Raw genomic sequence first — 16,876 nt, 5'->3', positions numbered from 1 at the left:
CTTCTAGTCTTTCGATTTCCTTCTCACACCTTTCGTTTTCTTCTCTAGTTCTTTTTTCCGCTTCAGTTTTTTCTTTTAGTAGCCTCTCTGTTTGCATTAAGGCCTCCCTACTTCCCTTGCGTTCCTCAGCTATTGTGTAGCATTTTGGACACACATATTTTTTAACGGGACCTTCTAGCTTCAGACATTTGAGATGTAACCATCTGTCACACTCAATACAATTAACTTGTGTGTCCCACTCATCGGGGTTCTTGCATAGCTTGCAATTGCCTTTCGGGTTGCTTTTAAATATGATATCCATACTACTCACTTTGCGTAACCGGTGGATAAAGTAACTGGGCTGTCGCTGCCGATCTGGATGGGTGTCGTCGTGCCGTTGCTGCTCTTACAACGCCCCTGCTTGTCCTCCTCGAGGTCGTCTTCAGGTGATCCCCCGCGGTGTCGTCAGTACCCCTGTCTTCTGGTCGCCTTCAGATCCGCTGCTTGGGTAGTATTGCCGCCACGCTTTTTCGTTGGATAATCGGGTCTTCAGGGGCGATGACCATTGGCTACCGATCACCGTATCAACACACGTCAATAAGCTGGACACGTACTACTCCACTAGTTCGCACTCTTATCAACACCTTTATGTTTGTGGTTTCCCGGAAATGCTAAAGCCGGATACGGTTTAGCTCGAAGATTTCTTTTTTGTATGCACGTCCCGTATTGTTACACTCCCCAACTGTTGATCTTTTCTTGATCCGCACATTTACTTGTGTTGTTGTAATTGGAGTACACTGCCGGTGCTTTACGGGAACGTCCGTAAACCGCGGTCGTTAGCGTCTTGTGGGTTTTATTACGTTCTCACTGTGAATGTGTGCCACACGCGTAATTGTTTACACTGCACTTTGTTACTAGTACGCTACGTAATGATTTTCGATCAGATGTTCTCAGGTCGTCCGTTTTAAACGCCCTTTCTGAGGTTGCGTTTCACTGCACACACACACCCTTTTTGTTTTGTTTACAAACCTGTGGTACGACCGAAACGATATAGCGAACGTCGTTTTTTACCACCGGTGTCTTTATTCAATCACAATATATCGGTGATCGTACGGCGCCTTGCACTTTTTTGCACTCGTTTGGTTTGTTGCACTTTACGTTTTTTGGCTACTATTATACATTCGCGATGTTTTCCGCTTTTACGAACCTTCCTCTGTTGGAGCGCTGGTTGTTTTTCTCTATCGGTCAGGAATACGTTCGTCAAGATCGGAAGCTAACCTCCGACTTGTATGTTCCTGCCGACTCTGGGTTTCAAGATCGGAAGTTAACCTCCGACTTGTACGTTGCGAGGTCTCTACTAATCCTCTCTGGAGCCACCATATATTTTCCGCACCGAGTCTGAACTCGTTGGGAAGCGCCAAGACAGGAGGATTTTACCGTCCGACTTGGCTTGGAACAGACAAACAACTTAGTCTTTGAGTTCTTGTGCTTGAAAGTCGATTTATTCATGCTTATTCCTAACTTATATACTAATTTTCTGCTGATCGATCGCACTGAAGCAAATCTAGTACCTATCACAGTATGGTGGCTCCAGAGAGGACTAGTAGAGACCTCGCAACGTACAAGTCGGAGGTTAACTTCCGATCTTGAAACCCAGAGTCGGCAGGAACATACAAGTCGGAGGTTAGCTTCCGATCTTGACGAACGTATTCCTGACCGATAGAGAAAAACAACCAGCGCTCCAACGGAGGAAGGTTCGTAAAAGCGGAAAACATCGCGAATGTATAATAGTATCCAAAAACGTAAAGTGCAACAAACCAAACGAGTGCAAAAAAAACGCCTGAAACAGTGCTTAAGAAGTCCAAGGTACAGAGACAGAATTCAGTAAGGCGCCGTACGATCACCGATATATTGTGATTGAATAAAGACACCGGTGGCAAAAAACGACGTTCGCTATATCGTTTCGGTCGTACCACAGGTTTGTAAACAAAACAAAAAGGGTGTGTGTGTGCAGTGAAAAAAAAAAAAAAAAAAAAAAAAAACGACGTTCGCTATATCGTTTCGGTCGTACCACAGGTTTGTAAACAAAACAAAAGGGGTGTGTGTGTGCAGTGAAACGCAACCTCAGAAAGGGCGTTTAAAACGGACGACCTGAGAACATCTGATCGAAAATCATTACGTAGCGTACTAGTAACAAAGTGCAGTGTAAACAATTACGCGTGTGGCACACATTCGCAGTGAGAACGTAATAAAACCCACAAGACGCTAACGACCGCGGTTTACGGACGTTCCCGTAAAGCACCGGCAGTGTACTCCAATTACAACAACACAAGTAAATGTGCGGATCAAGAAAAGATCAACAGTTGGGGAGTGTAACAATACGGGACGTGCATACAAAAAAGAAATCTTCGAGCTAAACCGTATCCGGCTTTAGCATTTCCGGGAAACCACAAACATAAAGGTGTTGATAAGAGTGCGAACTAGTGGAGTAGTACGTGTCCAGCTTATTGACGTGTGTTGATACGGTGATCGGTAGCCAATGGTCATCGCCCCTGAAGACCCGATTATCCAACGAAAAAGCGTGGCGGCAATACTACCCAAGCAGCGGATCTGAAGGCGACCAGAAGACAGGGGTACTGACGACACCGCGGGGGATCACCTGAAGACGACCTCGAGGAGGACAAGCAGGGGCGTTGTAAGAGCAGCAACGGCACGACGACACCCATCCAGATCGGCAGCGACAGCCCAGTTACTTTATCCACCGGTTACGCAAAGTGAGTAGTATGGATATCATATTTAAAAGCAACCCGAAAGGCAATTGCAAGCTATGCAAGAACCCCGATGAGTGGGACACACAAGTTAATTGTATTGAGTGTGACAGATGGTTACATCTCAAATGTCTGAAGCTAGAAGGTCCTGTTAAAAAATATGTGTGTCCAAAATGCTACACAATAGCTGAGGAACGCAAGGGAAATAGGGAGGCCTTAATGCAAACAGAGAGGCTACTAAAAGAAAAAACTGAAGCGGAAAAAAGAACTAGAGAAGAAAACGAAAGGTATGAGAAGGAAATCGAAAGACTAGAAGACATATTAAGAAATGAAGAAATACATAACCAATCCGACACAACTCACCTACAAGACGACCTACAGACACTTACAACAAACGTAAATAAAATGGCAAACTTGGGTTTTGCTCCACACAAGAAGACAGTTTTAAAACTTCCGGATTTCTATGGCAATTATAGAACATGGCCTCGTTTTAAACTACTGTTCGAAGAAACCACTCGAACAGAAAAATTTTCGAATTTGGAAAACCTTACACGGCTCCAAATTCACCTTAAGGGAGATGCATTGCGATCCGTTAGCGGGTTGATGTTGAACCCAAGTAACGTGGATGCAATCTTGGAAAGATTGGGGAGGTTATATGGCAACCCAGTTAGCATTTTTAACGCCTTACTAAAAGACCTTATGGTGGTTAAACGGGCATCTTTGGAAAACCCATCTTCGATTATTGAGTTCTGTAACGCACTGAATAACATGGTGGAAAATATGACCATGTTGAACCAAACGGAGTACTTGATGGACCAAAGGCTCCTTACAGATCTGGTCACAAAACTCTCTCCGGACCTTAAAAACAGGTGGCTCAGAGATTCACTTAACGAGGAAGGTGACAAAATCAAAACCTTGAAAGATTTCAGCAAATGGTTGAAACCAACAGAAGACGTGGCGATCACACTTCTTGCTATGGAAGGTGGTCAAAGAGACAGACCGGCGAGGCTGAATACTCACTATTCAGCCAGCCATCAAATTTCAAATAAAGGCTGTCTAATTTGCAGCCGTCCTCATGAAACCATATCTTGTTACAAGCTAAAGAATGCCTCAGTAAACGAAAGATGGAAAATGCTGAAGGAGAAAAACGTTTGCACTAACTGCTGCAAATTCTCTAACCATGCGGCCATTAACTGTCGCTCAAGGCCGCAGTGTACAGTGGATGGTTGTGGACGACGACACAACACCATATTGCATGAAGAAAAATTCAACTCAATGGGCGCGGCGTCAAAAGCACATTTAAATTTTCATCAAAACTCGGAACAATACCTATTTCAAGTTCTGCCAATAACTGTCTATAACGAAAACAACTCCATCGAAACATTTGCATTGATAGACCCAGGATCCTCAACGAGCCTCATGACAGAAAGCCTAAGACAGAAACTAAATCTGCATGGCCCAAGGAAACCGTTAACACTCTCGTGGACAAATGGATGCAACCAGGTAGAGGATACAAGCACGTCGGTATCTCTGAAACTCAGAGGTCCAAACGGCAGGCTGCTTTATGTCAAGGACATTAGGACAGTAAAAGAACTGGACCTACCCACTCAAAGCATCAATGCAAACGTGTTGAAGAGAAAATTTTCCCACTTAAAGACGGTAAATATTTCAAGCTACAAAAATGCTAAACCCACCATTCTGTTAGGACTTCCACATGCTTATTACACGCAAGCTGTGGAGTCCAAATCAGGAGCGCCCAATGAACCAGTGGCACACAAAACACGCATTGGTTGGGTCGTATTTGGAAAGTGCAGAGATGGTGATGCAAAGGAAAATCAACATCTTTTCACAATACAGGATAAGAAAGAGGAAGAAGAGAAGTCAATGAGGGACCTGATGAAAAGGTTTTTTTCAACAGAAGAATTTGGCGTAAGGGAAACCAAATTCACCCCAAAATCAAAGGACCATGAAAGAGCCCTAAGTGTAATGAATGACACACTGAAATATACAAATAATCAGTATGAGATTGGCCTACTTTGGAAAGATCCCAATGTATCCTTACCAAGCAGCTACGCACAGGCGCTAAGAAGGCTCGAAAGTCAAGAACGGAAAATGAAAGGTAATGACGAGATGAAAACCTGGTATAAAAATCAAATTACTGATTATGTTCAGAAAGGTTACGCTCGTAAACTAACACCATTTGAATTGCTGAATAGAGATCCAAAGATCAATTACATTCCCCATTTTATGGTCATCAATCCAAATAAGCCAACTCCAAAACCAAGACTGGTTTTCGATGCAGCTGCAAAGAACGAAGGGATTTCACTTAACTCCACTCTCTTGTCCGGACCAGACGCCACTACGTCAATTTTTGGAGTATTAATCCGCTTTCGCGAATACCCTATCGCCTGTTCAGGGGACATCAAGGAGATGTTCCATCAGATACGGATCCGCAAAGAAGATCAAGTGGCTCAACGATTTTTATTCAGGGATAATCCACGCAACGAACCCCAAGTATACGTTATGAACGTCATGACCTTCGGTGCCACATGCTCTCCTGCTTGTGCCCAGTTCGTTAAAAATGAAAACGCCTTAAAATATAAAGACAAATACCCCACTGCGGTGGAAGCAATAGTAAAAAACCACTATGTTGATGATTATCTTGATAGTTTTCGGACTATCAATGATGCAATCAAGACTATTAACGAGGTTTGCCTCATACATGATAGAGCGCATTTCTTTATGAGAAATTTCGTTTCTAACTGTCAGGAGGTAATAAGAAGCATCCCAGATGATAGATCCTCACAACAAGAGCTGCTGCACATCTCTAATAAAGATATGAAATTTGAGAAAATTTTGGGGCAATACTGGGACAAAACAAACGATGTGTTAAGGTATAAGCTTAAGCATACCCCGTGTTCCATAATTTTAAAAAGAGAAATGCTAGCCTACTTGATGAAAATATATGATCCATTGGGGCTAGCGGCAAACTATACTACGCAAGCGAAGGTCATCATCCAAGAAATTTGGAAAACAGAACTGGATTGGGATAGCCCAGTACCAGAACGCATAATGGAACAATGGCAAAGATGGAAGGAAAGAATAAAGGAACTAGAACACATACAAATACCTAGATGCTACTCGGTGGCTAGCAATATCGAAGTAACTGAGTTACACACTTTCGTTGACGCTTCGGAGAAAGCGTTCGCAGCAGTAGTGTACTTAAGAACATTAACAGAAAAGGGGATTGACGTAAACATAGTGGCGGCAAAAACGAGAGTGGCACCAATAAAACCACTCTCAATTCCTAAGCTGGAACTTCAAGCAGCAGTACTCGGAGTCAGACTCGCCGAGACTGTTAAAGAGGAATTAAGAATTACCACTGATAGGGACTATTATTGGTCAGATTCCAAAACCGTCCTAGGATGGATCAATGCCGATCCACAAAAGTACAAACAATTTGTGGCGGTAAGAATTGGAGAGATTTTAGATACTACCAATGCTAGTCAATGGAAGTGGGTCTCCTCCGAAAGTAATCCTGCAGACGAAGCAACCAAGGTAGTTACAAGAAAATCTATATGGCTGAATGGCCCAGTATTTCTTAAACAAAGGGAAATTGAATATAGGGACCCCAAGCTAATCATTACTCATGAAGAAATCCGTCCAAATCTTATGATTAAAACCATAGAGAAGAGAACATTCAACTTTATAAAAACCGAATGGTGTTCAAATTGGCTAAGACTGAAGAGATCACTGGCAATCAATTTAAAATATATAGAATTTTTGAAAAGCAAGGTCAAGCGATTAGCATTTTCCCCGATAGTAGAAAAGGAAAACCTGGATAAAGCAGAAAAACTCCTATTGCAAAAGGCACAATGGGAGATATACGAAGATGATTTAGTTCAGCTTTCACTCAATGGACAAGTCTCTAAAAACAGCACAATAAAGAATCTCAATCCACAAGTAATAGAAGGACTACTACGAGCAAGGGGACGATTAGCAAATATATGCTACCTCTCCGATGACGTGAAACAACCCATAATATTACCAAAGAGGCATCACGTGACAGAATTGATCATACAGCATTATCATGAACGCTACATGCATAAAAAAATGGAAGCAGTTATTGCGGCAATCCGGCAAAGGTTTTGGGTAATCGACCTTAGGGCCGTGGTAAGAAGCGTGATCAGCAAATGCCAGCGTTGCAAAAATGAACGCGCACGTCCCATTGCCCCGATGATGGCCCCCCTTCCAGAAAGCCGAGCCGCTGTGTTTAAAAAACCCTTCACCCATACAGGCGTAGATTACTTTGGACCCATGACAGTGTCAATCGGAAGAAGGGTAGAAAAAAGATGGGGAGCGATATTCACGTGTATGACAACGCGCGCTATACATTTAGAAATCGCTAAAGACTTAAGTACAAATTCCTTCATAATGTGCCTAAAAAATGTGCAGCATAGGCGTGGAAAGATTTGTCACATATACAGTGACAATGGTACAAACTTCGTTGGGGCAAACAGGCAAATAACGGAACTCATCGAAAGATGTGCAACCAACGGTATCAAATGGCACTTCAATCCCCCGGCCGCGCCTCACTTTGGAGGTGTATGGGAGAGAATGGTCCGAGAGGTCAAGAGCTTGCTGCCAAATAATGATAATATGCCAGAAGAAGTATTAAGATCGGCCTTTATCGAGATCGAATTTATTCTCAATAATAGACCTCTTACTCACATCCCCCTCGAAACTGAAGACGACGAACCTCTCACACCGTTTCACTTCTTGATAGGGTGTTCCGGAGAGGCCGAACCTACGCCAGCCGGGATTTCAGCAGCTGAAGCTAGCAGAAACAACTGGAAGAAGGCACAAGTTATCACCCAAAACTATTGGGAACGTTGGTTGAAGGAGTACCTCCCAACATTAGCCAAACGAGAAAAGTGGATAGAACGCTCAGACCCAATACAACCTGATGACATAGTCGTCTTCCCAGACGAACAACGCGTGGGTAGGTGGTTAAAGGGCCGGGTAGTAGAAGTTTATCCCGCTAAAGACGGGCAAGTTAGATCCGCAAAGATTAAAGTTGAAAACGGCGAATACAAACGCCCTGTGATCAACTTATCAGTACTAGAAGTAAAGGGCAAGAAAATTGCAGACGTACCTTCGTGGGGAGCTAAAAAACCGGTCAACATCGCCTACGTCAAGAAATTAGCTGAACAATTAAAAACTCCTCCTGCAAAAAGGAGGAAGCATCTCGTAAAACCTTATAATGGCCCGGTATCTATGCATTATAAGCCTGTTAGCCGCATGGAAACTAACAGACAATCTTTCAGTTAAACCAGTTGAAGAAGCTGGTATATTCTTCGACCACGAAGGAACACTTCTCTTGAAAAGGGGTGTGTGGGAAACAACCTTCCACACGAAAATACACCCCGAAAATGACACAGAGACTTTACTGACAATGGAGAAAGAGGTGACCACAGTATTCAAGGCACTGAGCGACATGGACACTAATCTTCTAAATTTGAAATTGACATTACAACAAAACATTCGACACGCACTTCAACTCTCACAGACTGCAGTAAAAAGACGAACCAAACGATCTAGCGGCATATTTGGATTTTTGAAAGGTATTCTTTTTGGAGAAGACGATATTGACGAACAGTTAGCCCTCTTTAGAGCTTCTGAAGACCAGAAATTGAAGCATATATCGGAAGACATGACTCATAAAATCAAGCAGGGTGACAGACTTAGAAACAAACTTAATATGAAAATAGACCACATGAACGAAGGTATTAAGAGTCTTAATAAAAGCTTCAATGAAAACAAAAAAAACGTACTTATAAAGCATGTTACAGAAACAATCATGCTAGCTGAAGACATAGTACAATACATTACGACAAGGTATCTAGAGTTAGAAATCCAGCCCCTTAGCATATTCGACTCGACGAAAATTTCCGAGAAGATACAATCAAGGTTACCCGATGGGTATATAATTCTAGACCAACCCCGAATTTCTAGCAAAGACTTATTTAGGGAAGAAATAATAGTACATATTGAAAACGTCATCGTTTCGCAAGAGAGATTCGAAATATTCCATATCACTGTAATACCAAACCTAAAAAACTTTACAACTCTGGACTTAGATGAAAATGTAATAGCTATAAACGATATACACTATATATACCCTACAGATATTACGCGATACAATAGCACTCATCACGTGTCCTCCGATGTAGCCGTTAGAAGAGATTTGGATTGTATATCCTCATCTTTCAGACATATAAAAACAGAATGCTTGTGTGGTATAAAACCAATTAAAAACTCAATAACCAAATTTGTAAAGCTCTCCCAGCCGAACAAAATCCTATACTACTCTTCTCATCCTAACGAAATATACCTCAAATGTAACAAAACACTGACACATCCCGCGTATCAAGCTGGGGTAATAACACTTAGCCAAGACTGTAAAATACAGACCAAGAACATAGAAATCCAGCCAACCATGAAAATTGAAGCTGTAGAAACAAAAATGTATTTCAAGCCGCTGGCCAAAATACTGAATTTAAGCGCAGAGCAAAAAGAAGAAACAAATAGGGATCAGCTCTACCTCATAATAATTACAAGTACAATAGCCTGCGTCGCCACTTTAATATTAGGAATAACCATAGCATTTATTATCAAACAAGTACGAGCTAAAATGTACACTTTACGCCCCCCGCCGTTTAAACCGTCACCAAATAGTAACCCCTCTACGAGGAATTACGGGGGTCAGGATGTTGATGACAGCGCCGCATAATTAGGTCATCACGGCCTGGGAACTGACCGACCGAACGAAAACAATTGTAAGCAAATCTAATGTAAACAATATCGACCAAATAAAAACTGCTGATCGCGATCGATCAGCAGAAAATTAGTATATAAGTTGGGAATAAGCATGAATAAATCGACTTTCAAGCACAAGAACTCAAAGACTAAGTTGTTTGTCTGTTCCAAGCCAAGTCGGACGGTAAAATCCTCCTGTCTTGGCGCTTCCCAACGAGTTCAGACTCGGTGCGGAAAATATATCAATAACCTAGCTCCTCTCTGGAGCCACCATATATTTTCCGCACCGAGTCTGAACTCGTTGGGAAGCGCCAAGACAGGAGGATTTTACCGTCCGACTTGGCTTGGACAGACAAACAACTTAGTCTTTGAGTTCTTGTGCTTGAAAGTCGATTTATTCATGCTTATTCCTAACTTATATACTAATTTTCTGCTGATCGATCGCGATCAGCAGTTTTTTATTTGGTCGATATTGTTTACATTAGATTTGCTTACAATTGTTTTCGTTCGGTCGGTCAGTTCCCAGGCCGTGATGACCTAATTATGCGGCGCTGTCATCAACACCTCATGAAGCGCGGTCTAGAATTGATAAAACGCTTTAGCAATGGAAAGCTTTTAATAGCCAGCATCGATATTGATCTCCGGTATATTTGGAAACGGTTTAGTTCGGCCATACACAGCTGGAAGGACATAGCAGACAACACTGATGCTGAACGCTGGCAATGCTAGACCGGAATTAGAAAGCAAACAGGGATTACAAGCCATCCAGAACCGGTTTCGCGGAACAGTTCGGCTGCAGAGATGTCAAACATAAGTCATTGAGAGAGCAGCGTGTTAAATTGAAATGTTTTCCTAAAATACATTCTAGAGTATACAATTTTAACTCGTCGTGCTTTGGAAGATATAACTTTGTTATAATCGATTTTTTTTTTTTGGGTCAATGATCAACCGAACTTTCGACTACAATTACTCAACTTTTTCAATCAAAAAACCCGTATTTATCAGTCGATTTATTAATTCAAATAAACTGAATTTTAATTTCATGGGGATTCTTTTTCCAGAATTCTTGAAATTCTGGGAATGGAAAAAAATCCTTTAATTTATGAATTAAAAATTTACGTATGTTATCTACTGCTTTAATAATTTAATTGAACGCTTTACCTCTTTCACACGTCTTGTAAATACTATCAGATTTACTGCAAAGTCCTCGTTAACTTTGTTTCCCCAACCTGCTGGCTAAAATTATACACCACTGATTTAAAGAAAACTTGTTTCTCCTTAACCCATCCATCCATCATCTTTCGGGCCCGACGACAGGCCCATCACTACCATCTTTCGGTCTCCCCGTTTCGCTGCCTGTCTTTGCGTTGAACTCGCCCCATATTAAATCCAACCAGTCGCTGCCCATGGTTAGTCATTCTCGTCCGAACCAGTGGATTGAATCCTACGCTCCAGGTGCCGTAGTATCGAAAAGCTTCGCAATCATACTGTAAAAGCTATTCCAACTGCAAAAGTGCATAATTCCGTAGTAGTAAAAAGTGCTCAAGTTAAAAAAACACACACACACACACACCTACACTAACATACACACTACACACAAGTGCCTTTTTAAGTGAAACCATGTACGTGAAACCGGTGTGCGGTATTATTAAACTGCAAAATACAGAACGCCGCGCCAGCTTTCCGGCCGCACTGCACGCGGCCCGGCTGGCCGAACTGCTGGTCGACGTGACGATCTGCTGCGAGTCGCGCAAGCTACGCGCCCATAAGCTGGTGCTGGTCCTGGGCAGCCCGTTCTTCCGAAGCATTTTCAACGAGGTCCCCACGCCCCACCCGGTCGTCATGATTTACAACGTAAAGTACGAAGATTTAGACGCACTGGTCAAGTTTCTGTACACGGGCGAGTTGAGTGTTGAGCGGGAGCGGCTGCCATCGCTGCTCGAAGCGGCCCGGTACCTGCAGCTGGACGAGTTCAGCACATTGCTGCCGTACCTGCAGGAGACGGGCGATTTGAACGAAAATCTTTTAAGCGCCGTAAATGCGTTCAACTCCATGAGCCTGCTCATGGACAGGACAAACCAGACAAACGACTCGGCAACGATCATGTCCACGATCTGTATGTTGACAACGAACGATCCGCCGCAACCATCAACCAGCGCGAGCGTGTTGCCGTATAACGGCGAGGCAGGTGAGCAGCAGCAGCAGCAGCAGCTTGAATCGCCTATCAACGGGGAGTACCTCGGTGACGATGAAACTTCGATGATCAGTCAAGATTCGGCGGATAGTTTCAGCCCGACAGAGGTAATGATCATGCCACACTATATCGATAAGGCGCTTGTAAGTATGGTGCCAAGGTCGGTCGAGAATGCAATCGTAGCACTGTTCGCTGTGCCAATCGATCCGCTTATCAGCCAGCAGTCGGCAGCTGCTTTCGCAGCACAAAACACACCAAACGCCGGCACGGTAGATGAACGCGTAAACGACGACGTCTATTTGGTGCTTTCAGATTCGCCGCCAGCCGTAAGAAGTGCCCGCGAATCGAGCGAGTTCATCGATGCACCAGAGCTGCAGTACGATCCCAGGCAACAGGATCTCTCTCGGATGTGTGAGCTTTGAATTGCGGCAAAATACGTACGATTTGATCTACTACTCATGTGAGAGGAACAGCAAAAGACAAGACAGGAATAATATTAACACACTATACACAAGTAGAAGGTGGCATTGTAACATAATTTGTTGTATACATTTCAAAAGAATTAACCGGTGAGAATAAGCGAATAGCCGGTGAGAATAACCTACGTATTGATAGCGATTGTTCCTCTACACTAACATTCATCTCATGAAGCGTATTGCATTGTATTTTATTTTGATTTTATAACAATCATGACTACAGAATTTCTATTAAAATATATTTTGCATTCACGTGTTTAATATAGACTGCAGCAAAACCCCAACTAACAACAACGTGATAAAGCAGTATTGTATAAAGAATAACTTTCAGCACCATTTCTTTTCTTGTGTTTCAACAACAAGACAAAAAGTAGGATTACACATGCTCTCCTCAGATTCCACACTTTCTTAAATGTTTAGAGAAAGGTAATTGGCAACAAGTTACTAAAAACTGTCATAACTCAAATCATATTTCTTTAATTTTCAAGAAACCATTTCAATTATGCATGATGAGCCGAATAACTCGGAATGCAAGTGCCTTGGGCTTTTGGGCATACACACACACACACATTCATCAAAAACCGAAGTTTTTTGTTAGCCTTTGGTGCGCGTTTTGGAGAACTTGTCATCCTCAAAGAAGGTCTGAAGTGCCAAGCATGCTTGCAGAGCCCTACGACACAACGGACACGCAGATATAATAAGTTTTTTATGGCTTTCCCCCTTCCTGTCGGCTGGATCTCGCCGACAGGGGTGAACCACTGCACGAAAAGATCGTACAAGCTTTTGGGCGTATAATTTTGGTGAAACGGATTTTTTTATTTTCTCTTCAGCTCTGGGCTGTAAAAATGGCATTGCATTGTTTCGTACCAGAGAGACAGCATACCAGTGACGCCAGTGAACGCAAATGTAACGCAATAGCATCTTCATATGCATGCAAAAGACGGTGGTTGAAAGAATCGCACCGTTGCAGGCATAGGTCGATGATTCGGGGTACGATTATTGACAAATTGAACCTTGAGCTACTCAAATGAGTTTAGCCGATTTACGACCGTCAAATTATGTGTTCCCTGCCGACTGACCAACCTGACCGGTCCAGCGGCGAGTGTGTCTGCAAGACGCTTCAAACCGATACTCTCGCATTCCGGTTGGATGTTTTATTACTAGGGACCATAAAGCGTTGACATGCAGCCCGGTAGAAGACACGCAGTGTTTTGTTTCGGTTTTGGTTTTGGTGTCGGGTGTTGTCAGAGCTTCTCGGTTATACCAGCACCGATCGGTCAGAGGTGCAGTAAGCTCTTGATCGTGCCCGTTTCGTAAATTCTCGTATTTCTACCCCTCTCTCTGTCTCTCTCTTTGTCATTATAATCGACGTTCGATTTTTTACCCAGCTAAAACATAATTAAGCATATTAGCCGCGTTTGGGAGTTTAGTGCTGTAAATTTGATTTGACAATTTTGATTTATGTATCATTACTCTTTTGTCGGGCCACGGCGAGCCCGACGTTCAAATGCTAATTGCGGCTCTCTTTGAACGGGCTCCGCACAAGCGACACCATCACCTTCGTTCCCTTACAGTTTATGACTCCTCCGATTTCCAATTCCAAAGTCACCGCCGAGCGAGGCGATAGTGAGGAATGTTGATTCGTTATTTTATTGCACACTCCGATCGATCCCCGTTCGTCGCTTACTCAACAGCTTGAGTGGCCTTCCAGGTGGCAGAAATAAACTTAAAACTGCATCGTTAGTGCCCATATAACCGCTTGTACATGATCATTCGGAGAGCGTCATGGACTCGTTATGATTCATTGTAAAACTATCGATCAGGCAAAACCGTTGGACCAATCCATTGCTTGATCGATCGAATGAACCATAGTGCTGATGGATTAGTGTTTTCCATGCAATTGAACCTTTGATTGTTTTTGGTGTTTTATCCAAAAATAAAAACAAATAACAACAACCAAAGTCCCAATTCCGGTTTAGCTTTCGGGTTCTTTCGCTTCGTGTTTCGCATTCGTGTTTCGCATTGTACGCTTAACCCTACACCGATTGTAAACCTGTATAACCTCGCAAGGGTAGTTTTTTTGTGACGAACTTTTGGGAACCATTTTCTTTTTGTCTCTCATCCTACGTCTGACGAGGGTTTTTTGTTTTGCTTTATCCTACCCATACCATGTACGTTTCTTCGCTTTGCTGTTGTTTGGTGGGAAATCACCTATCGACAGCGAGAAAAAAGTTGTTTTGCAAACGTTGTTTCAACTTCCAACGCGCACAGCAATAGATTTTTCTTTTCTTTTTGGGACCATTCAAAACGCGAAAAACAAACCCACGAAAACGAAACCATTTTTTTTTTGTTCTCTCCTTTTCAACCCCATCGGGCCGGATCAGGGGTTTCAGGTTAACGTTTGCAAAACGTTCGAACACAGTGACGAGGAAGAAACATAGCGTAACATCAACCACATAAACACACACACACACACACAGCCACAGAGAAGCAGTAACTTCCTTCACAGCGAAAAAGAGCAACCTTCATGGGCAACCTCCATGCTGTCGTTCTTTGGGATGGAGAGTTTGGGCCCGACGTTTTTGTTGCTTGTGTTTTCAACAACCATTCGGGTATTGCAATCGCAAACGCGCGCCCAAAACAAAACGAACACGAACAGCACACGGCCATCACGTGGTTATACAATCAACTTATTAAAGCAATAGCCACACAAAACGATGATGTAGATCGGCACGCTACGTGTATTTGCACAGCGCGGTGGTTTTGTGTGTGTTACCTGTTTCCTGTGTTACTTCCTAGCGCGGGTCACATTCCACCCACACTCCCACTGTGCGATTTGTTTTCCAACTGCCGCACGTACTACACAGCGCACCGGTTGCACCAACCGCGGGTAGATCCTGCTCCGACCTTGGCAACGTACCATTTCCAGACGGCACGACGGCATGACGGTTTGTTGGGGGAGGGTGGAAGGAAGAAACCAGCGGGTTGAGGAGAACACAAACATAAAAGTTTTAAACATTTTTCGAAAAGCAATTTAAACTAGCACACAACAAAAGACAAGCATTAGACCACGAAATGAGTCCGAGCCGGTCTGGTTGGTGCTTCTACTCCGTGTTTGCTACGATGTTATGCCCAATATGGCGATGGATGCAGTTAACAGCAAGCGTTTCGGTTGTTGCAGCATCCCTGTAAGCCCTCTACATCCATTTTTTCGCTCCACATACAAACACTTTCCACTGGTTACGGCGATCATTTCGCACCTGCAGTTCGATACGGTGAATCTGTTTGACAGTCCCTTTTGACTTCCTGTCAGTCACCAGGCCCACCTCTCTCTCTCTCTCTCATGCCAACTCATTGCCAGCGAAAAATGAGTCACAGTTGGAATCGTGCCGCTTTTTGCGCGCTTTTCGCTCAATCAAAGCCGCAATCCATAAAAAAAAGTTTCTCATCCGTAACCAAAGCAATTGAGAGCAAAAATAGCGTTCGGCAGGAAACGCAAAACCGTAGCACAGCACGGATCCTGGCAACGGGCTTTTGTTGTTGTTGTTATTGTTCTCCTTGAACCAACACACAACACAAATGTCCTGTTCCATCACGTTTGCATACACGTTGCTACGCACCAGGCGAAGTTAGGAGTGGATGGCGAGCCCATATGAGCCATGGCAAATGGGAAAATGCCACTCCACAGCTCCCTTTACCGTTGTTTCTTTTTCCTCTCTATCCTTTTTCCTACCACACCTTCAAAGCGATTCTGCTCAAGCCTCGTCTTCTCTTTGTAAGGAGGTTAGAAAGGGCGGCAGGGTGTTTTTCGCAGGCAGCCTACAATTTCGCCCCTTAAATCCAATGTGTTACACTGGGGCCCAGGTTTCGCGTCTCCATGTTTTGGGGGAGTTAGGCAGCTCTCCTCAGTGTACACACAGGGAGCACACACCAGATCCAGAGCGGTTCGAGTTTATGGGCCGGAAATAAGTGGAAACACTGTTCTCAATTTGGGGTTTCAGCAGTCGAAAGCACGAATCACGTGAGGGAAAAAGTTTAAATTAAAATTTCGTTGACAGAAGAAAAAAAACCGTTGCACAAAAACGCGAAAGTGGCCCAAAAAAGGAACAAGCCTTGCACAAGGGTACGCGAAACAACGACGCCTTTCACGTCCATAGAGCAGACGGTACGGATCGTCTAAACCGAACATCGAAAGGTTTGGTTTTTTTTGTTGTATGTGTATGTGTAACAAGAGTACTTACGATACGAAAAAATACACTTTTGTAGTTTGCTGCTCACATCTGTTTGGCATCTGTTTCGCCGCTTTGTTTCGCGTGACACACACGAGGAGACCAGTCCGTTTTCACCAGCCAATCGATACCAGAGCCTTTGCAGAGCGTCCCAAAATCCGTCAGCCAAAAGAAGCCAGTGCACTAAAACCATGCAGGTCAGAGAAACAAAAGCAATGTGTACTTTGATGCCGTTCCCGGTGGGGCGCAAAAAACAAATCAATAGTAATGCAGTAAAAACGTACCCAGGTTCTATTTACATTCCTCGCCAAGCGTCTAAAATGCTGTACCATTTAAACCGACGGTTGGCATTGTACCATTGTGGTGCGTGAATTTAAAAGTATCAAAACAACCGAACTGACGAACGCTTTT

At 43.4% G+C, this 16,876-nt stretch overlaps 2 protein-coding genes across 2 annotated transcripts in view; both read left to right on the top strand.

The window, feature by feature from the left end:
- LOC1269262 (translational regulator orb2) overlaps positions 1-16,876 on the top strand; it is a 301,340-nt gene that overhangs the window by 258,587 nt on the left and 25,877 nt on the right. The window lies entirely within an intron of this gene.
- On the top strand, positions 10,132-14,773 carry LOC3290595 (broad-complex core protein isoforms 1/2/3/4/5). Its single transcript, XM_061648430.1, has 2 exons — positions 10,132-11,867; positions 12,073-14,773. The coding sequence occupies exons 1-2, from the start codon at positions 11,187-11,189 to the stop codon at positions 12,088-12,090; spliced, it is 699 nt and encodes a 232-aa protein (XP_061504414.1). The 5' UTR covers positions 10,132-11,186; the 3' UTR covers positions 12,091-14,773.

This window comes from Anopheles gambiae, chromosome 2 (assembly GCF_943734735.2).
Source record: "Anopheles gambiae chromosome 2, idAnoGambNW_F1_1, whole genome shotgun sequence".
Taxonomy (NCBI): domain Eukaryota; kingdom Metazoa; phylum Arthropoda; class Insecta; order Diptera; family Culicidae; genus Anopheles; species Anopheles gambiae.
This window is presented reverse-complemented; position numbering and strand designations above follow the sequence as displayed.